Source organism: Eptesicus fuscus, chromosome 13 (genome assembly GCF_027574615.1).
Source record: "Eptesicus fuscus isolate TK198812 chromosome 13, DD_ASM_mEF_20220401, whole genome shotgun sequence".
NCBI classification, from domain to species: Eukaryota; Metazoa; Chordata; class Mammalia; order Chiroptera; family Vespertilionidae; genus Eptesicus; species Eptesicus fuscus.
In genome coordinates, this window is record NC_072485.1 from 78109791 (window position 1) to 78129694 (window position 19904).

Sequence of the window (19904 nt, forward strand, 5' to 3'; positions counted from 1 at the left end):
TGGCACCAAACCCAGCTGTGCCCCTCGATGTCATCGGGACTGAGGGCGATGCAGAGGGTTCCAGGATTCTGTCTGCCTGGGAGCCTCTTTCCAGAAGTTCACACTCCACTCTGGGACCCTCTGATGGCAGCGTTTCATAACGACCTTTCCCACAGAGCTGGCAAGGGGTGCTGAGGCGGCAGCCGAGGCTCCAGGTGGGGCTGGCCTGGGCGACGGCATGGAAGTTTCCAGACTTGGTGATTGCTGGGGAGGCAGGCTTCCTCCCCTGAGATGGGGACCCAGGAGGAGAGGCAGCCGCTGAGGGCACACTGTGTTCCCTGGGCGACGAGGGACTGGTTGACTGGGGGTCCCCAGGAGGCAGAAAGGAAACGCAGTCAGGAGCTTAACAAAGAGATGGGGTCAAGTCAGAACCAGATTCCTGCCTCAGGGCCAGTGTTCTCTTCATCTTCGAGCCCCTTCCTGCCCAGAGCAGTGATTCTTCGGGAGCCATAAGAAGCTTGGAAACACCATCAATATGAAATACAAGGTAACTTCTTATGTGGACAATGAAATGAGCGTTTCCTTTCAGTGCCTAGGCAGGTACAAGCAGGGGTGCACCCTCCGGACTGGCCCAGCCAGAGGCATGGGAGGCGCCGTTCTGGGGCAGACAGTCCTGCCCACGGAGGGCTGGGCCAGTGGCCATCAGCACAGTGCCTGCGCCTTAGACGAGCTCCAGCGTGCAGCCCAGCGCCCTCCTCATCCCTTCACATGCAAAACCCTTTTCTTATTTTTCTCCCAAAAGAGCCCAATTTGCTCATTTTACTTATGCTAAAAGCAACCTGAAATTTGCCTTCTCCAGTCCTGCCTGGCTGGGATTCAATGAGCTACAAAAGAACAAAGAGAAAAGCAAAGAAACAATTGCAGTTTTATCTCCGAAACAGTGGGAACGGTTCCCTTTCTGCTACATTCTGGAACTCCATAGCCCTGTCAGACACTCCCCATCTCCAACACACTCACACCTGCACTCACACAACTCTCCCCGCTCCCCCCCCCCCCCCCCTCTCTCTCTCTCTCTTTCACACACACACACACACACACACACACACACACACACGAATCTTGCAGGCAACCCAGAGGTTTCCCATCTCCAGGGCCTGAGGGACAGGAAGACCTCAGGGTCTGCCTGTGTGGGCAGGGGCTGGGGCTGGGCTGTTGGAGTGGGCATGGTCGTGGCTGATGCTTCTCCTCCCCACCCTCCTACCACTGCCCCAGCCCCAGGTCTCTGTCCCCTTCCCACCTCTCCGAGCCTAACTCGGCATCCCTGGTTGCCCTGGGGTGTGCAGAGCCTTTGTTTACCCTCACCTCCATCCCTGGGCCCTGTGGACCACAGAGGTTTCCGGGCTTGTTTTCACTTGTCTGGTCTCTCTCTCCTACCATAGCAGGGTCACAGGGTGGTGTGTGTGTGTGTGTGTGTGTGTGTGTGTGTGTGTGTGTTCCTCAGTTCCTGGTGCAGCATGACTGCCAGCCTGTGCTGGGTCTCCCCCTGCCTTGTATGCATGCATGCACATGGTGGGGCAAAAGCAGGTTCATAGTTGCGAGGACGTGAAAAAGAATTTATTCTTGTGTTATTATTTGTGAATTCGTGTGTTGTTTTCCATAGGAACCCCTGTAAACCTGCTTTTGCCCCACTCTGCATGTCTGTGTTCCCTGTATCCCCACATCCTAGTCCCACTCCCTGGGGGAGACCGTTCGCATGCTCCCAGGTGTGTGAACACTGGATTGGCATCGGCAGAGCCAGCTTGGCCTCCCAGACGCTGCCCCGGCTGGTGGAGCCACAAGCCCAGCTGTTTGCTGCAGCCCCACGCGCCCTCCACCCCGCCACGTCCCGCCATGTGGCAGGAGCGGCGGGGAACGTGCCCCAGGCCAGGGCGTGTAAAGCTACGGCCTTTGTTGTCAGCTGCTCGTCCTCATTACTGAGGATTTCCACCATCTCTTCGTGGGCTCCCTGGGTTTTGTTCCCCTCTTCTGCAGATCGCCCCTGTGTGCCCTGGCCAGTTTCTATTTGATTGGCTGCCTGAGTTCTTCATTTATTCTAGATCTTAATGTCTTGGCTTTAGACATCACACAGGCCTTCCCCTATTCGGTCAACTCTGTCCAAGGGTTCTTTCATTGAACAGACTTCCTTCATTTCAGTGTCATCAGATTCATCAGGTGTGGGGAGGGGGAGGGTGCTTATGTTTTGTGCTTTTGAAATTTTGCTTAATTGGTGTCCTCCCTCCTGTACCTCTCCCTCCCGCCTCTCCTTCCCCCTGGGCGTGCATTATCCTTGCCTTTCTCTTTGCCTTTCTCTCTCCTAAGCTCCAAGGACCCTTCTTTTGCTTCTGTAACTTTAAAAAAAAATCATTTTATTGATTTTTTACAGAAAGGAAGGAAGAGGGATAGAGAGCTAGAAACATCGATGAGAGAGAAACATCGATCAGTTGCCTCCTGCACACCCCCTACTGGGGATGTGCTCGCAACCAAGGTACATGTCCTTTCAGCCCGGAGGCCTACGCTCTATCCACTGAGCCAAACTGGTTTCAGCTGCTTCTGTAACTTCTTTCCTGAACCCACCCAGCCCAGCTGGTCACTCCTACTACCTCTGTAACTAACTTTCTCTTATAATTTGGGGGATGGGGGGGGGGAGTCTTTTATTACTGCCCTGGATCACAGCATGTTCTCCTGTGTGGTCTTCTGTTAACTCTGTTGAGTTACTTTCTCATTAATGAATCCATCTAAGGGCCACCTTGCCTGTGCTGTTCCATAGGAATCCACCCCCCCACCCCCCATCATCCACTGGATCATCGGATTTATCGTAAGTTAAACCCCTGTAGATGCTGGGTCTGTCTGTCAGTTCTCTGTCTCTGCCATTGTCTATGTGTCTGTTCCTGAGCCAGTACCACACTTTATTATTATTATTATTATTATTATTATTACCATGGTCTTATAAAGCTGGTAAGGAAAAAACGCAGCTTTCTCCTTCCCCTCCCGCCTCCTCTTCTTCTTTGACTAAGACTGCATTACATTTACAGATGAATTTGAAAAGAACTCATATCTTTATAACTTTGTCATCCTACCCTTCATTATGATCAATGTCCCTATTCAGAATCTCCTCTATATCCTTTATTAAAGTTTTCTACCAAGAAGTTTTGCATATTCTTATATAGTCTAGGTACATTGTATCTAGCTGCCGTGAATACTATGTTATTTTTTTTAGTTGGGCATTAGTACCCGAGATGTAGAGAAATACTAGGAATGCATGGGTTTTGTGGGTTTATATCCGGCAATGTTGCTGAAATCTCATGGATTCCAATAGCGAGCTGGATTGATTCCAGCGGTCCTTTTAGGTATATGATCAACCACCTCCCTTAAAACCCTCACATCTTTTATTTCTTTTTTTTTTTTTAATCATTTTGATCAGGACCTCCAGAATTATATTAAATGGCAGTAGCTGATCTTAAAGGGACATTGTGGGCATGAATGAAGAAAGGGGGTGCCTGTACTCACACCCCACCTTCCATGGCTCGGGCTGCTGTGACCTTGGTGAGCGTGTCTGGGCTGGAGACCCAGGGGCATTGTGGGTAACATTTGGTGTAGATTTTTGGCATCAAGTTCAACATGTTCCCTTCTGTTCCTGGTTGAGTAAGAATTTGTATCGGAAACAAGTAACACATCTTCCCAAAGGCGTTTCTGCATGGCTGTGTTACCCTGCTGCTGCTCCTTTATTCTCAGGGGGGTGGAGAGTGACATCGATACACTTTCCGGTGCAGTTCTGGGGTAAGCCCAAAGGGCGGCGATGTATTACTTTTGATACAATGTTGTGTGTTTGGTTTAGGGCTTTAACATGCGTTCACAAATGAAATGGGCATGTCATTTTATTTTATTTTATTGTTTTGTCTTTACCTGGTTTTTGGGATCAAAATTTCACTAACCTCATACAATTTGGGGGGAAATCTTCCCCTTTGTCTACTGTGACTTCCAGTATCATCGATTTTACCTTCACCAAGACTTGCCGCATGGCTAGGCCCCGCCACCCCCTCACAGTGCCCAGCTTCTGCCTGACATCCTGGCACCAGTGGGTGACTCCAGTCCAGTGTGGCAGCTGCTGAGGTCCTGGGACGTGGCCCAGGGTGCTGGGCGCCCTGCGAGGCCCTCCCACCGCAGAGCCCATCTCTCCGGAGAAGCGGAGGCCCATCCCAGAGCTGGGTCAGTCACTCTGCGGCCACAGAGCTCCTTGGGCACCTCGAGGCCTTAGAAAGCGCTGGTCCCTGTAACCTGCAGCGTCCTGAATGGGCATCCAATTTGGCGCTTCTCTCACAGAGAGGTTCCCCTGGGCCATGGGGGCCAGCGGCCTGGGTTCAAGTCCAGCTCCCCTGCACTCTCAGGAGCCCTGGCCTCGCTATGAGAGCCTCCTTGTCCTCACTTTCTGTGAGGAGTAAGCCAGATGACACTGACACTAGTGAGTGCTCAGTAAATGCCATCCTTTTCCTTTCGCGCTCTGCCTGCCTGGCCCCCCGAGTTGGAGGGCACTGAGCCCTTCCCCGCCCCCGCCCCACCCCAGGCTGAGCCACCTTCGAAGAGGGGCGTGGTCTGAGGCCCCTGGGATATTCCCAGAGGCCTTTCCTGCTCCCCTGAGGCTGGCCCCAGAGTGTCCCCACACCTACCAGGGGGTGCTGAGCCCCACCCCGTGGGGGAGAAGAAGCTGGGGGCAGGACTTCCCCCCGGGTGAGTTTTTCCCCTTCCCCCTGGGGACACAGGCCCTGGGTCCCCCAGCCAGGGACCTGGCAGGCACGAGTCCTGGGGCAGTGAGGAGCTGACTCCAGGCTGCCCCCACCAGACACTAAGGTTCTGGTGCCCTCCTGAGGCCAAACCAGGGAGTGCAGCAGCTGGGACCGGGGGGGGGGGGGGGGGACGGGGGGGCAGAGAATGCCCTCAGGAGCAGCAGGACAGGCGCTCCTTCCACAGATCTTTCTGGAGCACCTACCAAGTGCCAGGCGCGGCCCAAGGCTCTGCGAACCCACCTGTGAATGAGACGGAGCCCCGGGCCGCGGAGCTGGCTTGGGCGCTACCTCCCCGTGACCTGAAAGACTGTGGGTAAGTAACCGTCCTCAGAAGGACGCCTGCCCGCCACTCCCTCCTCAACGTCAGGAAAACCCCCCACAGTATCACTAGCCCCTCTGTCTTAGGCTGGGTCTCCCCAGAAGGCAGAGCCTGTGAGGGCTTATTTTGGGGAGAGGTCCCCGGAGCAGGAGGAGGGACGAGGGACGGGGGGGGAGGGGGGGGAGTGGGACGGCAGGAGGATGAGCCCGCGTGCCGAGGTCAGAAGCGTCCGATCTAACGGCGTCAGTCAATCCGCGTCTGACTGCCTGGGGTTTCTGCGGTTGGCGGTCAAAATGGTCCTGGCAAATGCAAATGGAAGAGAGAGGATTAGGAGGGAGCCCTGCCCCGCTGCGGTGGGGGGGGGGGGGGGCACCTGTGGCCCCAGGAGAGGCCAGCCGAGTGTGGGACCACGGTGCTGCTACACCTGCAGCGTGTCACAGAGTCGGAGCAGGTCTCGGCAGAGGCCACCAGGCGCGTCCCAGGGGCCGGACAGGAAACCGAACTGGAATAAAGCGGTTATAGAACAGCCAGTGTACCCCCCCCTCTACACACACACACACACACACACACACACACACACACGTTCCTTAAATAACTGCTTAAACCTGCCTCGGCCCCGCCCCACGTGGACTCGAAGGTAGAGAAAAGCATTTGATAGCACTGGCCGCCCTTCGCGGAGCACTTTTGCGAGGCATGTTCCCTAGAAATCACTGCCCGCTGAAAGCCAGAAATCCCAAAGCAGGGGCTGCGGGGGTCACGGCGTGTGCTGGCAGTGACTGGTTTTATCATGCACCTTGTAAACCCCCGCATGAGCCTCCCGGCCCGCTGTGCGTCCCCTGGCTGGAACCCGGAGGAGGCCGGGACAACACCCTTCGTGTGACAGACATGGCTGCAAGGAGCCTGGGCCCCAACACCCCAGCGTGGACACCAGCCCCGTTCACGTGACTCCGGGCTTTTACCTGAGCCAGAAACCCTTCTAGCTCGCTTCCGCCGCTGCTCCTTGGACACGTTGTAACCTCAGCTGAGCGTACAGCTAATTAAGACACAACCTGAAGCAAGAAGCAGACTACAGAGAAGCAGGAAGTGGTTAAAAGGTTGTTTTTTTCCCCAGCCTCGGAGCGTGAATGCTTCTGTAAACAACCCTTTTAAAATAAACTTTTTAAAAAGCAACTTCTGTGCAGCCAAACTAAATACATGTTGAGCAAATATTTAAAGACCTGGTTGGAAGGGCGAGCGAATGACACGCCGAGCCTACCTGTGGCCACATTTCATGGCCCAACCCTAATAAAAAGGTTTCCTGTCCTAAGGTATTTTGTGTGCCAGGATTAGACCGCCGTGAGGCATATGAAAAGGCACTCAGCGTCCTTAGTCATCGGGGAAATGCCGGTGGAACCGCAACCCCCATTAGGAAACCTGCAGCCTGGACAACAGCAGGTGTTAACAGGACATGGGTAACGGCGCTGCGGGTGGGAGTGCTGAAATGGCTCAGGCACTTTAAAAGCCGGCCTGCATTATTAGCTACAAAGCTCCACTCCTAGGTGATGGTTCATTTGATGTGTCAGCTTGGGTAGGCCACAGCATCCAGAGAGGCAGGGAGAGGGAGGAGAGAGAAACGTTGGTCGGTTGCCTCCCGTATGTACCCCAACAACCGGGGACCAGCCCACAACCCGGGCATGTGCCCCTGACTGGGAATCAAACCGGTGGCCTTTCGGTGCACAGGACGACGCTCAACCAGCTGAGCCACACGGGCCAGGGCTGTGAGGTGCTTTGTAGATGACACCAGCATTTCAGTGTGTGGACCGTGAGTAGCGCAGGTTACCCTGCATAAGGCGGGGGAACGTGAAGGAGCTGTGCTGGAAACTCATTATGGGAACGTGGGGTGGCGGCTCGGCCGCACGGGGTCCACAATCAGAAATCGAGGTCATTAACAGGAAGAATCCTGTGGAAGGATGTGCCTTTGTCCCAAGCCCTGACCTTCACCCCTGCTGAGCGGCCTCAGGGACCTCACACCTCAACCAGGAAACCTGGAAAACAGGCTCATTAAAACTCATGAGCACAAACCAAAATAACAACAACAAAGAAACTCAGAGCATCTGCCTCCTGAGCCTTGAGATCCACTCCTCTTTGTCCCGCACGATGGACAGATGGTGTCCCTTGGTTCTGACTCTGTATCTATTGCTGCCAAATGAATCACCTCGACATTCATCTGCTTAAAACAACAAGCAGCCCTCGCCGGTTTGGCTCAGTGGATAGTGTCAGCCTGCGGACTGAAGGGTCCCAGGTTCGATTCCGGCCAAGGGCACAGGCCCGGGTTGCGGGCTCGATCCCCAGTAGGGGGCATGCAGGGGGCAGCTGATCAGTGATTCTCTCTCATCATTGATGTTTCTATCTCTTCTCCCTCTCCCTTCCTCTCTGAAGTCAATAAAGAAGTAAAAATTAAAAATAGAACAAAACAACCAAGCATTTATTATCTCTGTTTCTGCGTCGGAACCTGGGGAGGGGTTTGGCTGGGTGGCTGCACAGGGTTTCTGTTTCATTATTATTGGGTGTGGCAGGGCCAGCAGGTCAGGGAGGGGCGTCCCTCCAGGGTCGGCAAAGCCCCAGATGCTGAAGCAGCCGCTTGAACAGAAAAGAAAGCCGCCATCGCAGGGGTGCTCCTGGCGTCTGGCCAGATGTTGCTGTCGGGGACCAGTCCGGGGGACTCTGACGGACCCAGCTGTGCTCACGGGCTTGCCCCTGGGGCCAAGCGCTGGGTCTGGGGCCGGCGCTCGGTGGGTGGCCCGGCTTGGGTGGCACGTGTCTGGAGGACAGGGCCTTCCCAGCGGGAGACAATGGGGTCTGTGGGCCTGGAGCTGAGTGGCCATCCCAGGTCGCAGCCCTGCCTGGGCTGGGTTTATGAGCCAGAGCCGCAGTGGCCCTATTTTTGGAAGAAACAGGAAAAAACAACTGCTTCAAACTGTCAAAATGGTACCTTTCCACAGGGGTGGCCTGATCAGTGGGTCTAATTGAAGTCTTGAGTGCACTGGGCCTGGGTGCCGCTCTCAAGAAGGAGGCTCAGGAAAGTAAGCGGAAGGGGCTGCAGACAGAACTCGCGCCGGCAGGACGCACGCTGTGCGCTGTCCTCCTCCTCCGGAGCCTGCCCCAGCTGCAGGCGCCATGGCTGCCCCTCGCCCGTCCAGAGTCTTCCGGCGGCAAGGTTTGGAGCTCAAGTTTCATTGCCAAAAACACCCCCCAGACCAGGGTCCTCAAACTTTTTAAACAGGGGGCCGGTTCACTGTCCCTCAGACCGTTGGAGGGCCGGACTATAGTTTAAAAAAAACCTATGAACAAATTCCTATGCACACTGCACATATCTTTTTTTTTTCTTTTTCTCTGTTTTTTTTCTTTTATTATTATTATTATTATTTTTTCATTTACATATCTTATTTTGAAGTAAAAAAACACCCGCATGTGGCCCGCAGGCCGTAGTTTGAGGACGCCTGCCCCAGACAAACACTCAGCAGTTCCTGGGGGTCACTGTCCCCCAGGTTTGGTGAGAGGAGCCTCAATGGCGCATGCTCACCCCAACCTCGTCCCCAGCGTAGGCAGAGCTGGTGGAGGCAGGCCAGGGGTTGGACGTGACCTCTGTTCTTGTTCGAGTTGACTTCCATCAGGATATTTAACATTTAACTAACATTCGCATGTTAAATGAGCACGTCCTTTGTCCAGAGCGCAGTGGAGAGCGTTTTCTGGGGCTGTTCGGGAAAGCATGAGGCTTGGCAGCCAGGCAGGTGCAAATTCCCGCTCTGACCTCAGCTTTCTTTTCTTTCTTTTTTTTAAATATGTTCTTACTGATTTCAGAGAGAGGAAGGGAGAGGGAGAGGGAGATAGAAACATCAATAATGAGAGAAACTTATTGATCGGCTGCTTCCTACATACATCCTCCTGGGGATCGAGCCAGAAACCCGGGCATGTGCCCTGACCGAGAATCAAACCTGTGACCTCCTGGTTCATAGGTCGATGCTCAACCACTGAGCCACACCGGCGGGGCTGACCTCAGTTTTCTCATCTGTAAAATGAGGTCTTTAGGCCTGCCAAGTGTCTGCCACCTAGGAGGTGCTCAGTAAACAGTGTGGCGCTTTGTGACCGCCAGGGATGTCAGAAAAGGAAACGGGCTCAGAGAGGGTCAGCCTAGTCCCAGGCTGCACAGCTGGGGAGGACAGACAGGATCCGGAACCTCTAGTCCCAGGTGCTGGACCAGGGCAGGGAAGAGAGTTCTCAGGCAGCTCACAAGGGGGCACTGGGGGCCAAGAGAGGGGGGAGGCAGCCACTACCTTTTGGAAAAGAGAGGTGGGCTGGGAATGGGCAGTTGGGGGGCAATCCTACCCGGGGCTGCCAGGCTCCCTGAAGCTGAGAGGGGCCCTTGACCCTCCACTGGGGTCTCCAAGCACCAGGAGGCTGACCAGAGCTCTCCACTCCGGTTCTGGTCCTCTTTTAACAGAGCGTGAAACCGAAACAGAGAAGTTAAGTGACGGCCCCAAGGTCACACAGCTAGTGAACAGGATCAGCCCCAGGCCTGGCCAGAGGCCTCGCTTTTACCCGCACCCTTTCCTCTGCAGGGCCTCCTCTCCGAGCCGTTTTCTGCCGGAGCCTAAGTGCCCTGCACTCTTCAAACACAGGCCGGACCTGGGGATACGGGTGGATGGAAAGACAGAAAGACCGGAACGAGCAGGACCCCCTGAGACAGCATGGGGACTTGGGGGAAATACCAGGCGGCCAGGAAGCCAAGCTAAGACTAGGGGGCCAGAAGGAATGGGACGAGCGGACTGCAAAAATGTCACCCCCTCCCACTCCCTGCTCAAACCCGCAGAGCCAGCTGATTTCATCTCCCCGACCTGCGAGCTTCCTGGCCCTCACGTGCCGCTGATCGAGGGGTGACAGCCACAGGACCTTCCTGAGTGGCGCCAGGGAACCACGCCTCCAGTCGTGCCCCCACATCACAGGTGCACACAGTTACCGGGCGACGCAGCAGGAAAATGCAGCCATGGGATCCTGAAATGAAAAAGACTTCAAAAAGCCCGCCTTTCCGCGCAAGCCCACTGTGCACCCCCCCACCCCCCCACCCCCCCCACCCCCGCTTAGGAAAGCAGCCAAGCAGAGCCAGCCCCCACGTCAGCTCGGAGCGCTTCCTCTCCTCTGGGCCTCCTCCCTTGTGCTCAGGCACAAACTTAATAAAATCTCTCTGGAAATTTCTCTGGGGCTTCCTCTGAATTTTTGTCTTGGGGAACCCAAGAACCCCAAAGCCAGTAGCGCCCCTGGACCTGGGAGGGCTGTGTCCTTCCAGGCAGTGCCCGGTGCCGGCTGCGCTGGCGGCCCAGGCCTCCTAGATGCCCTGTGCTTGGCGGCGGCGTGGGGTGGCTCTCAGTGGGAGTGACGGTCTTCCTGGGGAGCTGGGGCCTGACAGAGCTGACCGGCTCAGCCTGGTTTTCTTGTCAGAGCTGCAAGGAGGGGAAGGTATTCCTCCCAGGGGCATGAAGCGTGTGGGGGGGAAGCCATCATGCCTAATGGCCAGCACCCCTTAGCCCCATCTGAGCTCACAGCTGCCTGGGACTGGGAGGGCGCGGGGGAGGGGCGCCAGAGTTGAGTTCTATCCCTGGTCCCCAGCTGGAGGAGCATCTGCCCAGCACTTAGCAGCTTCCAAAGAGCGTTCCTATAAATGGTGTCATTTCATCTCCACAGCACCCTGGGAGGGGAGGGAGCCTTGTTCCCATTTTACAGACGAAGACACCAAGGCTCAGAGAGGTTCACGCACCTGCTCTGGCCTGGAGCCTGTACACCCTCCCCGTGTGCACACGCATCGCGGACCTGGGAGAATGGGAGACGCCCTGCCGTCCAGTGGGCCAGCCTCCTGGGCTCACACCCTCCGGCCCTCACGCTCAGGCCCCGGTGGGCTGTCCCCAGGACGGCGTGGCACTCTGCTGCAGCGCTCCAGGCGGCTGCCTTACCTACAGCCCGCTGGCTCCCTGGGCCCAGCCTGTGGTCCAACTCTGTGGCCACCTGGGGCCTCCTGCTCTGGGGCCCAGATGCACAGGTTTCCCAGCCCAATTGGCCAGGCACCTGCCCGTGTCTAAGTCCCACCTCCAGTTCATGTATGTATCAGCATCTGTCTTCGGTGGGGTTTTAAGTATATATATATATGTGTGTGTGTGTATATATATATATATATATATATATATATATATATATATATATATATATACAGCTTTGTTTCTACATAAAATTCACCCCTATAAAGTGTATATTCTGTAGTTTTTGGTATATTTGGTGTTGTGCAGCCATCACCACTACCTGGTTCCATGTTCATCATCCCCAAAAGAAACCCCAGACCCACTAGCAACAACTCCTCATTGTCTCTCCCCCACCTGTTGACAGCCACGAATCTATGTCTGTCGCTGTGGATTTGCTTATTCTGAACGTTTCGTATAAATGGAATCACACACTATGTGGTCTTCCGTGCTTAGCAGGTGCCAAACCTGGGTCTGGCTTGTGGAGAACAAAATGGAGAAGGAGCCATCATCAATGTCATCAGAGGAATCACAGCTGGGCGGGGGTGGGGGGGGGGGGAGGAGAGGGGCGGAGGTAGATAGACACAAGTCTTCACTCACATACTTGTTACTATGTATCAGGCAATGTGTGGCTAGGACATCATGGGAGACACCGAAATAGGTAAGATCTGCCTCCTGGTGCCTTTGTGAATATTAAATGATAAAGAATCTTGCAGGTTCCTGATAGAGTCCTAATGGGCTCTTTTAATAAAGAGTACAAGATCTTCACTGGCAGTTCCCCTGTCTTTATGTCCATCTATACATCCATCTATCCAATAATCCATCCATCCAACAACCAAACATTTGACAAGCAATCTATCAGAACATCCACCTATCCACTTATCCACCCATTCATCCAACTACCCACCCAATAAACCCATCTATCCATTCACCTTTTTACCTATCCACCTATCCATCCATCCTTCCATCTACCAACCATTCAAACACCAATCTATCACATGACCCACCCATCCATCCAACCACCCACGTATCCACCCAACCATCCACCTGTATGTCAACCACTGATCCGCCTGGCCATCCTGGACACGAGCTGGGACCTCAGCTTGGCTAAGTCAGGTTGGGCAAATCAAGGGCACCCATGTGAACGCCTTAAGGTGCTGTTCTTTGAACACAAGCCAGGAAGGACTTCCAAGCCAGGCTCTCTTCACCTGGACGCAAGGCGCTGCTCCTTGATGGAGAGCGCTTCTACCCACCACACCCTGTCGAGGGATAGCCCCCGCTGCTTTGGCTTATGTTTTGGAACACCCACTTCTCGCCACTTCTCGCCTTCTTAGGTGGTCGTTCGGACATGAAGTCATTTATCACATGTAGCATCCGTGATATTTTGAGCCCTGCCTGTGTATCAGGAACCGGCAAGGTCCTTTACCGTTTAACATTCACAAAGGCACCGTGAGGCAGATATTAGGTCAACCCCCGTTTTCCGGAGAAGGAAACTGAGGCTCAGAGAGGTGAGAGACCTTGCCTGGGCCCCACGCGAGTGCACGGGGGGAGGTGTGACCCGCGTGCACACCTACGACCTTGAAGAGGGAGCGAGGGATGCTTGCCGTGCTGCCGGGGAGGCAGTGCCCGCCTGGCCTCTGGGGAAGGGGTGGCCGGGGTGCAGAGGTGCTGAGGATGCTGAAGGCTGAGCCTTTAAATGATCGACACGAAGGGACACAATGAGCCCTTCCCGCCCTTGACCACCTGGCCAGCGTCACGCGCCTCTCAACGCTGGCCTTTCCTCAGGCCCTCGGACCCACTCAGGGCTGTGGCAACTGTTCTCTGCCTTTGGGGCCCCTGCCCCTCCACGCGGCCACTCCCACGCTCCCTATGGTCTTGGCTCACACATCACGTCACTTCCACAGGCGCCCCCTCACAGACAGGTCCCCACTCGCCTCCTTCCCAGCATCCTCGGCTTGCTGAACTTGCTTCTCCCGCCCGGTGGAAGGTTCCGGGAGGCGGGGACTGGGGCCCAGCTCCGGGAAGGCATGCCGCAGGTGCTCCAGGAACATTTGCTAAAGATCCAGCCCCTCTGAGATGGTCCCCACCCCCGTGCCCCCCTGCCCTCTCCAGGGGCTACTGCCCCCTCCTCCCTGCGGGCCGCCACCCAACTCCTCCTGCGGATCCCAGCCCCCGGAGCACGCCCAGCTCACTGCCGACCCCAAGCCCAGGCGAAACATGGGTGAGCAACGCCAAGAACGGGGCCCCATTCCCGAGTCTCCTCCGTGAAGCCTCCCAAGCACTTGGAGGCTTGGTCCGTGGGCCCCTTTCGGAGGGAGCTGTGCCTGCGAGCGGGGCCCCTGGGCAGCTGGGTGTGCGTGTGGCCCCAGCAGCCAGCCGGGTCTGGGTCTCAGCCGGCCTCGATGCTGCAGAGCAACACATGAATGGACGGGCACGCGGGCCGCCAGAGGCCAGCCCAGCAGCTCAGGTGGCAGGCCTCTGGCAGGATCTGGTTCCCTCGGACAAAAGCTGGGGGCGGGGGGGGGGGCGGGGGGCAGGTGAATAAATCATGAGGGGCCCGGAGCAGGGCCGGACAGGACAGCTGACCTCATTCCGGGAGGGAGGAGCAGGCGCTGGGCGGTGAGTGGTCTGGGGACACAAGAGCACAAGAGGCAGGGGGGCTGCCTGGTCACCCCCATCCTGTTGGCTGGGAAGCAGGGGGGTGGAGGTCAGCTGTGGCTCAGCGGGAGGTGCTGGCAGGAGGGGAGGGGGGGAAGCGCAGAGGGGCCATGGGAGGGGAGGGGTGTGTGGAGTAAGGCTGGGGGGACCTGTCTCTCCACAATCCAGGAGCCTTGCTGGGAGGGGGTGGGGCGGTAGGAGAACAAAGGTGGACAGACAGAAAGAGCACTGTGAGGGGAGCCCACACACAGAGGGAGGAGGACGGAGAGATGGGTCCGAGGTCCACGGACCATGTCAGCAGGGGAGGGTGGAGAGAGGGACTGCCGGAGAGACAGACAGACCACCACGGAGCAGAGGGCGGACAGGGGCCTGGGCAGGAGCCCAGGGCCCGCGCCGGGTCTGCACTGGCCGGTGGGCCCAGGTGTGGTGGGGCCAGCAGGAGGCTGGAGGGATGGGGGAAGGCGAGGATTGGAGCGAGGCGCTGTTGGAGAGGCCTGGGGAGCTAGGGGAGGTGGGCGATGGGACTCGGGGCAGCCCAGGCACAGAGATGCCTGCTGGTTGGCCCCCCATGGAGGGAGGGGCAGGGGGAGAGAAGCCGGGGCCCACAGCTGCCACTAAGCCCCCTCCCGCAGGACCGGGGAGACCGGAGTGGGGCGGTGCCCCTCGGCCAGCAAGAGGGGCCAAGCCCTCGTCTCCATGGCCCTTCCTCAGGGCCCAGAAGGTGACAGCCTCCCCACGGGGGACCCCAAGGCCTCTGAGGACACTGCGGGGCCCAGCCAGGCCCCCGCCAGCCCCGCAGTCACCAGGCGGCGGCTCCTCCTGCGGGAGCTCGAGGCCCAGGTGCAGGCGGCCTACGGGCAGGTAAAGTGAGCAGGGGTGTGGGCTTATCCCCAAATGCGGGGACGATGTGCGAACAGAGGGGATCCTGTGCCCCAACTGGGGCCCTGCAGGACAGACCCAGGCCGCACCGAGCGGGGAGGAAGCCCTGAAATGCGTGCTGACCCAGGAGTCCCTCGCTCAGCCGCTCACAGGGGGCCTGCGCCCCTCCCCGCCCTGTCCTCACTGAGCCCTCCGGCAGGCCCTGGCCCCCAGAGCGGGCTCCCTCAGCTCCTCATCCAGCTGCGAGGGGCGGGGGGGGGGGCCTGGTCCAGGGGTGCCCAGGGCAGGCGGGCAGGCAGGTGCTCTGAGGTGAGAGCCGGGGTCCTGGCAGGAAGAGGCAGGGGCTCCCCAGGCCACCTTCCAGGACAGGCAGCGTGCGGAGGGTCTGCAGAGCTCACACCACCGGGTACCCATTCAGACGGGAGGGTGCCCCAGCCCGCCCTGCACAACAGGCGCCTGGCGTCCTCCTCCCAGGTCCAGGCCCTGCTTCTGAAGAAATCCAGTCTCTCCTGATGGGGAGAGATTAGGGGGAGGGGGCAGGGGAAGGGGAGGGATGCCGAGAGGGGTGTCTGGAGGACCCTCAGGAGTGAGCGAGGGGAGGCTGAGCATCCAGGGGCCTTGGGGCCCTGGTGGCCCCCCTCACCAGCAAAGACACTCAGAGCTAATCCCGGATTAGGACCCGAGCCCCTGTGCCAGGGCTCCCCGCCTGCCCACCCGCCCCCAATCTTCCCCACAAAACCCTTGGAAAATCCCCTGCCAGGCTCCCAGACTCACTGGGAGCAGCTGGGGCTGGCGGGAGCCCACGGCCTCCGAGAGGCCCAGCCCGCGGCCCCGGACTCCAGGCCTGGCATGGTTCCTGGGCCCATGGGAAACTGTGCCAAGCGGCCCCGACGCCGGGGACCTAAGGTAGGGGACGAAGGGGGCGAAGGGGGCGAAGCCTCGGCCAGGAGCCTGGGTTGGACCCCGGGAGGGTCAGGTGGTGGGCAGGGCCCTGTGTGAGGCAGGGCAGGGCTTAGAGGTGGGCACGGCGGGAGGATGGAGGTTGGTTACCACTGGGCCTCCCCCCCGCCAAGCTCAGCTGGCCCCCAGCTGCCCATCCTGCTGGCCAACCCTGCTTCCTTCTGGGGGACCCAGAGCTTGAGCTCAAGGTCTCACTCTGCCACTGGCTTTCTGAGTGACCTTGGCCAAGTCCTTTGCCCTTCCCGAGCCTCAGTTTTGCCCAACTGGACAGTAAGAGGTGGACCCCTCAGCCTAGAGCGGCAATAGGTGAGGGCCCCTCTCTCCTGTGCCAGGTGCCAACGGCAGGAGAGGCTGGTGGGTAGGGGTACCGAGGAGCCACTGCCCCAGCTCATGGCTGGCTCTGCTGCAGGGCAGTTGGCTGTGGCCCGGCTTCCGCCCAGGGGGCTCCCCCCACAGCCCCAAGGAGCCGGGGGGCCCCAGACGGGGCGTCCAGGGCTACTCGGTGCTCAGCAGCCTGGTGGGGCCTGCCTGCATCTTCCTGCGGCCCAGCATCGCGGCCACCCAGCTTGTATGTACAGCCGCCCACCGCCTGCCGCTGCCCTCTTCCCTCGCTGTGCCTCTCCCTGAGTAGGGGGAGAGGATTGAGCGGGGAGGTCGGAGCAAAGGCACACAGACTCGGGGGGCGGGGGGGAGAGACCCAGTGAAACGTCAGAGAGCCACCCAGGGGATGGGCAGGGAGGTGGCAGGGTCCCTAGGAAACAGATGGTGACATTGAGGCCACCAAGCTTGGGATCTGCCCAAACCAGACCCCCCTTTGGCCAATGGGCTCCGTGCCCTAGAAGAGGGTGGCAGGGGGTGGGGAGGCCCTGGGGGAAGCCTGGCAGGGTCAGAGGAGGGGAACCCAAGACCCCAGGGCCGTCAGCAGGAATGGGGGGAGGAGTCAGGCCTGAGCAGTGTCAGACAGGCCCTGTGCCTGGGTGTTGTGGGGGCTGATTGGAGAGCCCCAAAGAACAAGAAACAAAAGGTCCAGGGAATTCCTAACCCCTCTGTGCCCCTCAGGACCGGGAGCTGCGGCCGGAGGAGATTGAAGGTAAAGCGTTTGAAAAGACCTAGAGTTTCCGGAGGGGTGGACGTGGGGGGTGCACACGGAGCGGGGGGGGAGGGGGGGGGGGGGCCTCAGCAGGCTCCAGGAGGAACTAGGAGCCGGAGGAGGCTGCAGGGGACCTATGCGAGGAGCCGGGGATTGCCTGAGCAGGGATGAGTCCACAAACCCCCCAGCTGTCAGTTGCCTGCTCTCACTTGCCAGGTGGGTCTCGGGTCCCTTTTACATTTGCTCAGCGAGCACTTCCTGGCCACCCACCTGGCCTGTGCTGAGCACTGGGAAGCATGGCCAGCCACACAGACGTGGCCTGGTCCTCTGGAGACCGACGTCCATCAGTCAGCAAGTACAGTGGTGCTCAGTGCGTCCAGCACAGGACCGATGGGCGGCAGGGCTCTGGGTTTAGAGGCAAGGCGTCCTTGAGTACATGACGTGAGGGCCAAAGGGGAGGGGGGGTGTTCCAGACTGTGAGCTCCTCCCTCCCTCCCTTCCTTCCTTCCTTCCTTCCTTCCTTCCTTCCTTCCTTCCTTCCTTCCTTTTCCTTTCTTCATTGTCATATTCCCACTACCTAGAGCAGAGCTTGGCACATAGCAGATGCTCCTAAATATTTGCTGCAAGAATGAATTATAGGAATAGCACGTGCAAAGGCCCTGAGGCAGCAAAGAGAAACATGTTTAGAAGGAGGAAATGATTAGCCCAAGGAGAGAAGGGTGAGTTGATCCAAGCTGGGATCCAGGGGGACACTGGAGAAGGACTGACCCTGCCATACCTGGCAGAGCTGCAGGTCGCCTTCCAGGAGTTTGACCGAGACCGGGACGGCTACATCGGCTATCGGGAGCTGGGCGCCTGCATGCGGACGCTGGGCTACATGCCCACGGAGATGGAGCTCATCGAGATTTCACAGCAGATCAGTATGTGCCTTAGACCCACCCCATCCCCACTTCTCCATAGACCAGGGCCAGGGCAGCTGGGCAGCCCAGGCATGGAGATGCCTCCTGGCTGGCCCCAGAGCCCAGACCTCGGCCGTTCTCAAGGCAAGGACTCTGCCTCCAGAGAATCTCACCATCCCTATGAGGTGGGCAGGGCAAGGACCACTATACCCATTTTTTAGATGAGGAAATTGAGTCTCTGAAAGGTTAAGCGACTTGCCTAAGGTCACGCAGCCAGGTCATTGGAGCCAGGGCTTGAACCCAACCGAACTCTTCAGGAAAATTAAGGAAAGTCATCAAAAAACACAGATGGCCCAGCCTGTGGGGCCCGGAGGGAGAAGGGCACAGTTAGTGGGCCCAGGCCCGAGGGGAGGGCAGCGGGCAGAGGAGGGCCAGGGCTGGGCCGGGATCTCTGATGAGCACGGCCCCCAGGTGGCGGGAAGGTGGACTTTGAAGACTTTGTGGAGCTGATGGGCCCCAAGCTGCTGGCGGAGACAGCAGACATGATTGGCGTCCGGGAGCTGCGGGATGCCTTCCGAGAGGTGTGGCCCCGGGGCTGGAGGGCGGGCGGGCGGGGGGCGGGGCCTGTGTGTGTGTGTGTGTGTGTGTGTGTGTGTGTGTGTGTGCGCGCTATGAGTGAGGGGCTGAGAGAATGGATGGTTCCTCGGTGACCCAACGCCATGACCCACGCCGCCACAGTTTGACACCAACAGGGATGGCTGCATCAGCCTGGGCGAGCTCCGGGCGGCCCTCAAGGTCCTGCTGGGGGAGCGCCTCACCCAGCGGGAGGTGGACGAGATCCTCCAGGACATTGACCTCAACGGGGACGGCCTGATCGACTTCGAAGGTACCGCCTGCCACCACACCCTGGGAGGCTCCTGACAGATAAAGAACAATACGGCAGAGCTTTGGCTGCGTGCCAGGCCCTGTGCTAAGCCCGAGTCCGCTCCCTGTAAATCATCACCAGCACCAGGAGGAAGGAGCTTTATCTCCGAACGGGAGAAGCCAGTCAGTCAGGTCTTAGGAAAGGGTCAGTGCTCGGCCAAAGGAGGTAGATGAAGCCACGATCTGACCCAGGCAGCCCGATCCAGACCCCGCTCCTCCTCTGCACTGCGCTCCCCCTGAGGGAGCACACGGATGACATCATCACAGGAGGCTGCAGGAAGCCAGTGTGTTGCCCCAGAGTTGCTCCTGAGCTTCCTAGCAGCCAAAGCAAAGAGAAAATAGTTGATTACAAGATGTTTTTCTGTCAACGAGACAAAGCCCCTCTCCTGGCCTAGAGACAGACCTATTACCTGTCAGATCCAGGAGACTCACTTGACCACACGCCCTCACACCTCAAGGCCAGCATATTGGCCCCGCCCCTCGTGGGGTCCACAGAGAAGACCCGAAACCGTGGCTTTGTCCCGGCAGAGTTTGTGCGAATGATGTCTCGCTGAGCCTGCACAGAAGCTGGAGGCAGCGGAGGACGTGAGACCACAGCCACTGCCCACGAGTGTGTTCCTGGAAGCCCATCGCCTCCAGCTGGGACCTCTTCCCCCCCTCTCCCCCACACCTGTGTGCAGCGCCCTTGCCTGCCCTCACCCCACCCCCGTCCTCCTCCAAGCCCATCTGTTTCTCTGACAATAAAGGACCTTCAGACCTGGGGAGAAGGCTTTCACCTCCCTTCCTTACCCTGGAGGACCCAGGATTTGGCCCCCAGTCATGAGCCCCCTGGATTGTGAGCTCTGGGGGAGCAGGGCCCTCTGTGGATCCTGGACCCAGCCCACGGCAAGTGTCCGGAAAGGTCCCTGAACCAGTAAACACAGCCTGCTTCTTTCTCCCAGAGCTGGGTGCGTGGGGGCCCCTCACCCTGTGAATGGCCCCTGCCAGACCCGGGGTTGCTCTAGAGGGTGGAGCAAACGTGTGAGGGCTTTTCCCAGGATCGAGCTCATTCTCTCTGGGAGGGGTGCTGCTCGGAGCCTTCGAGAAAGAACTGGAGCTCTTCCAGCTTTACTTGTCCGCTAGGAAGAGACTCCGCTGTTGGGCTCTGGCTGGGGGTCCCTTCAGAAGACAGCTCAGCTTCGGGGCTGCCGTCGCTCTTTGCGGAGCCCCCAGGCACTGGCCCAGCACGTTCCTGCCCGACTCGAGGTTCCTCTCCGGGGCGGTCTCTGGGGCGAGCTCCCCTGAGGCGTGCCAGGGCTGGTCTCACAGCCGAGGCCCTCCTGCAATCTTGCT

At 58.3% G+C, this 19904-nt stretch overlaps 1 protein-coding gene across 1 annotated transcript; it reads left to right on the forward strand.

The window, feature by feature from the left end:
- Positions 1-14516: 14516 nt before the first annotated feature.
- On the forward strand, positions 14517-19154 carry CABP2 (calcium binding protein 2). Its single transcript, XM_028153779.2, has 6 exons — positions 14517-14681; positions 16719-16749; positions 17535-17669; positions 18120-18229; positions 18387-18534; positions 19101-19154. Exons 1-6 carry the CDS (start codon positions 14517-14519, stop codon positions 19124-19126), a joined length of 615 nt encoding a protein of 204 aa, XP_028009580.2. The 3' UTR covers positions 19127-19154.
- Positions 19155-19904: the final 750 nt, after the last annotated feature.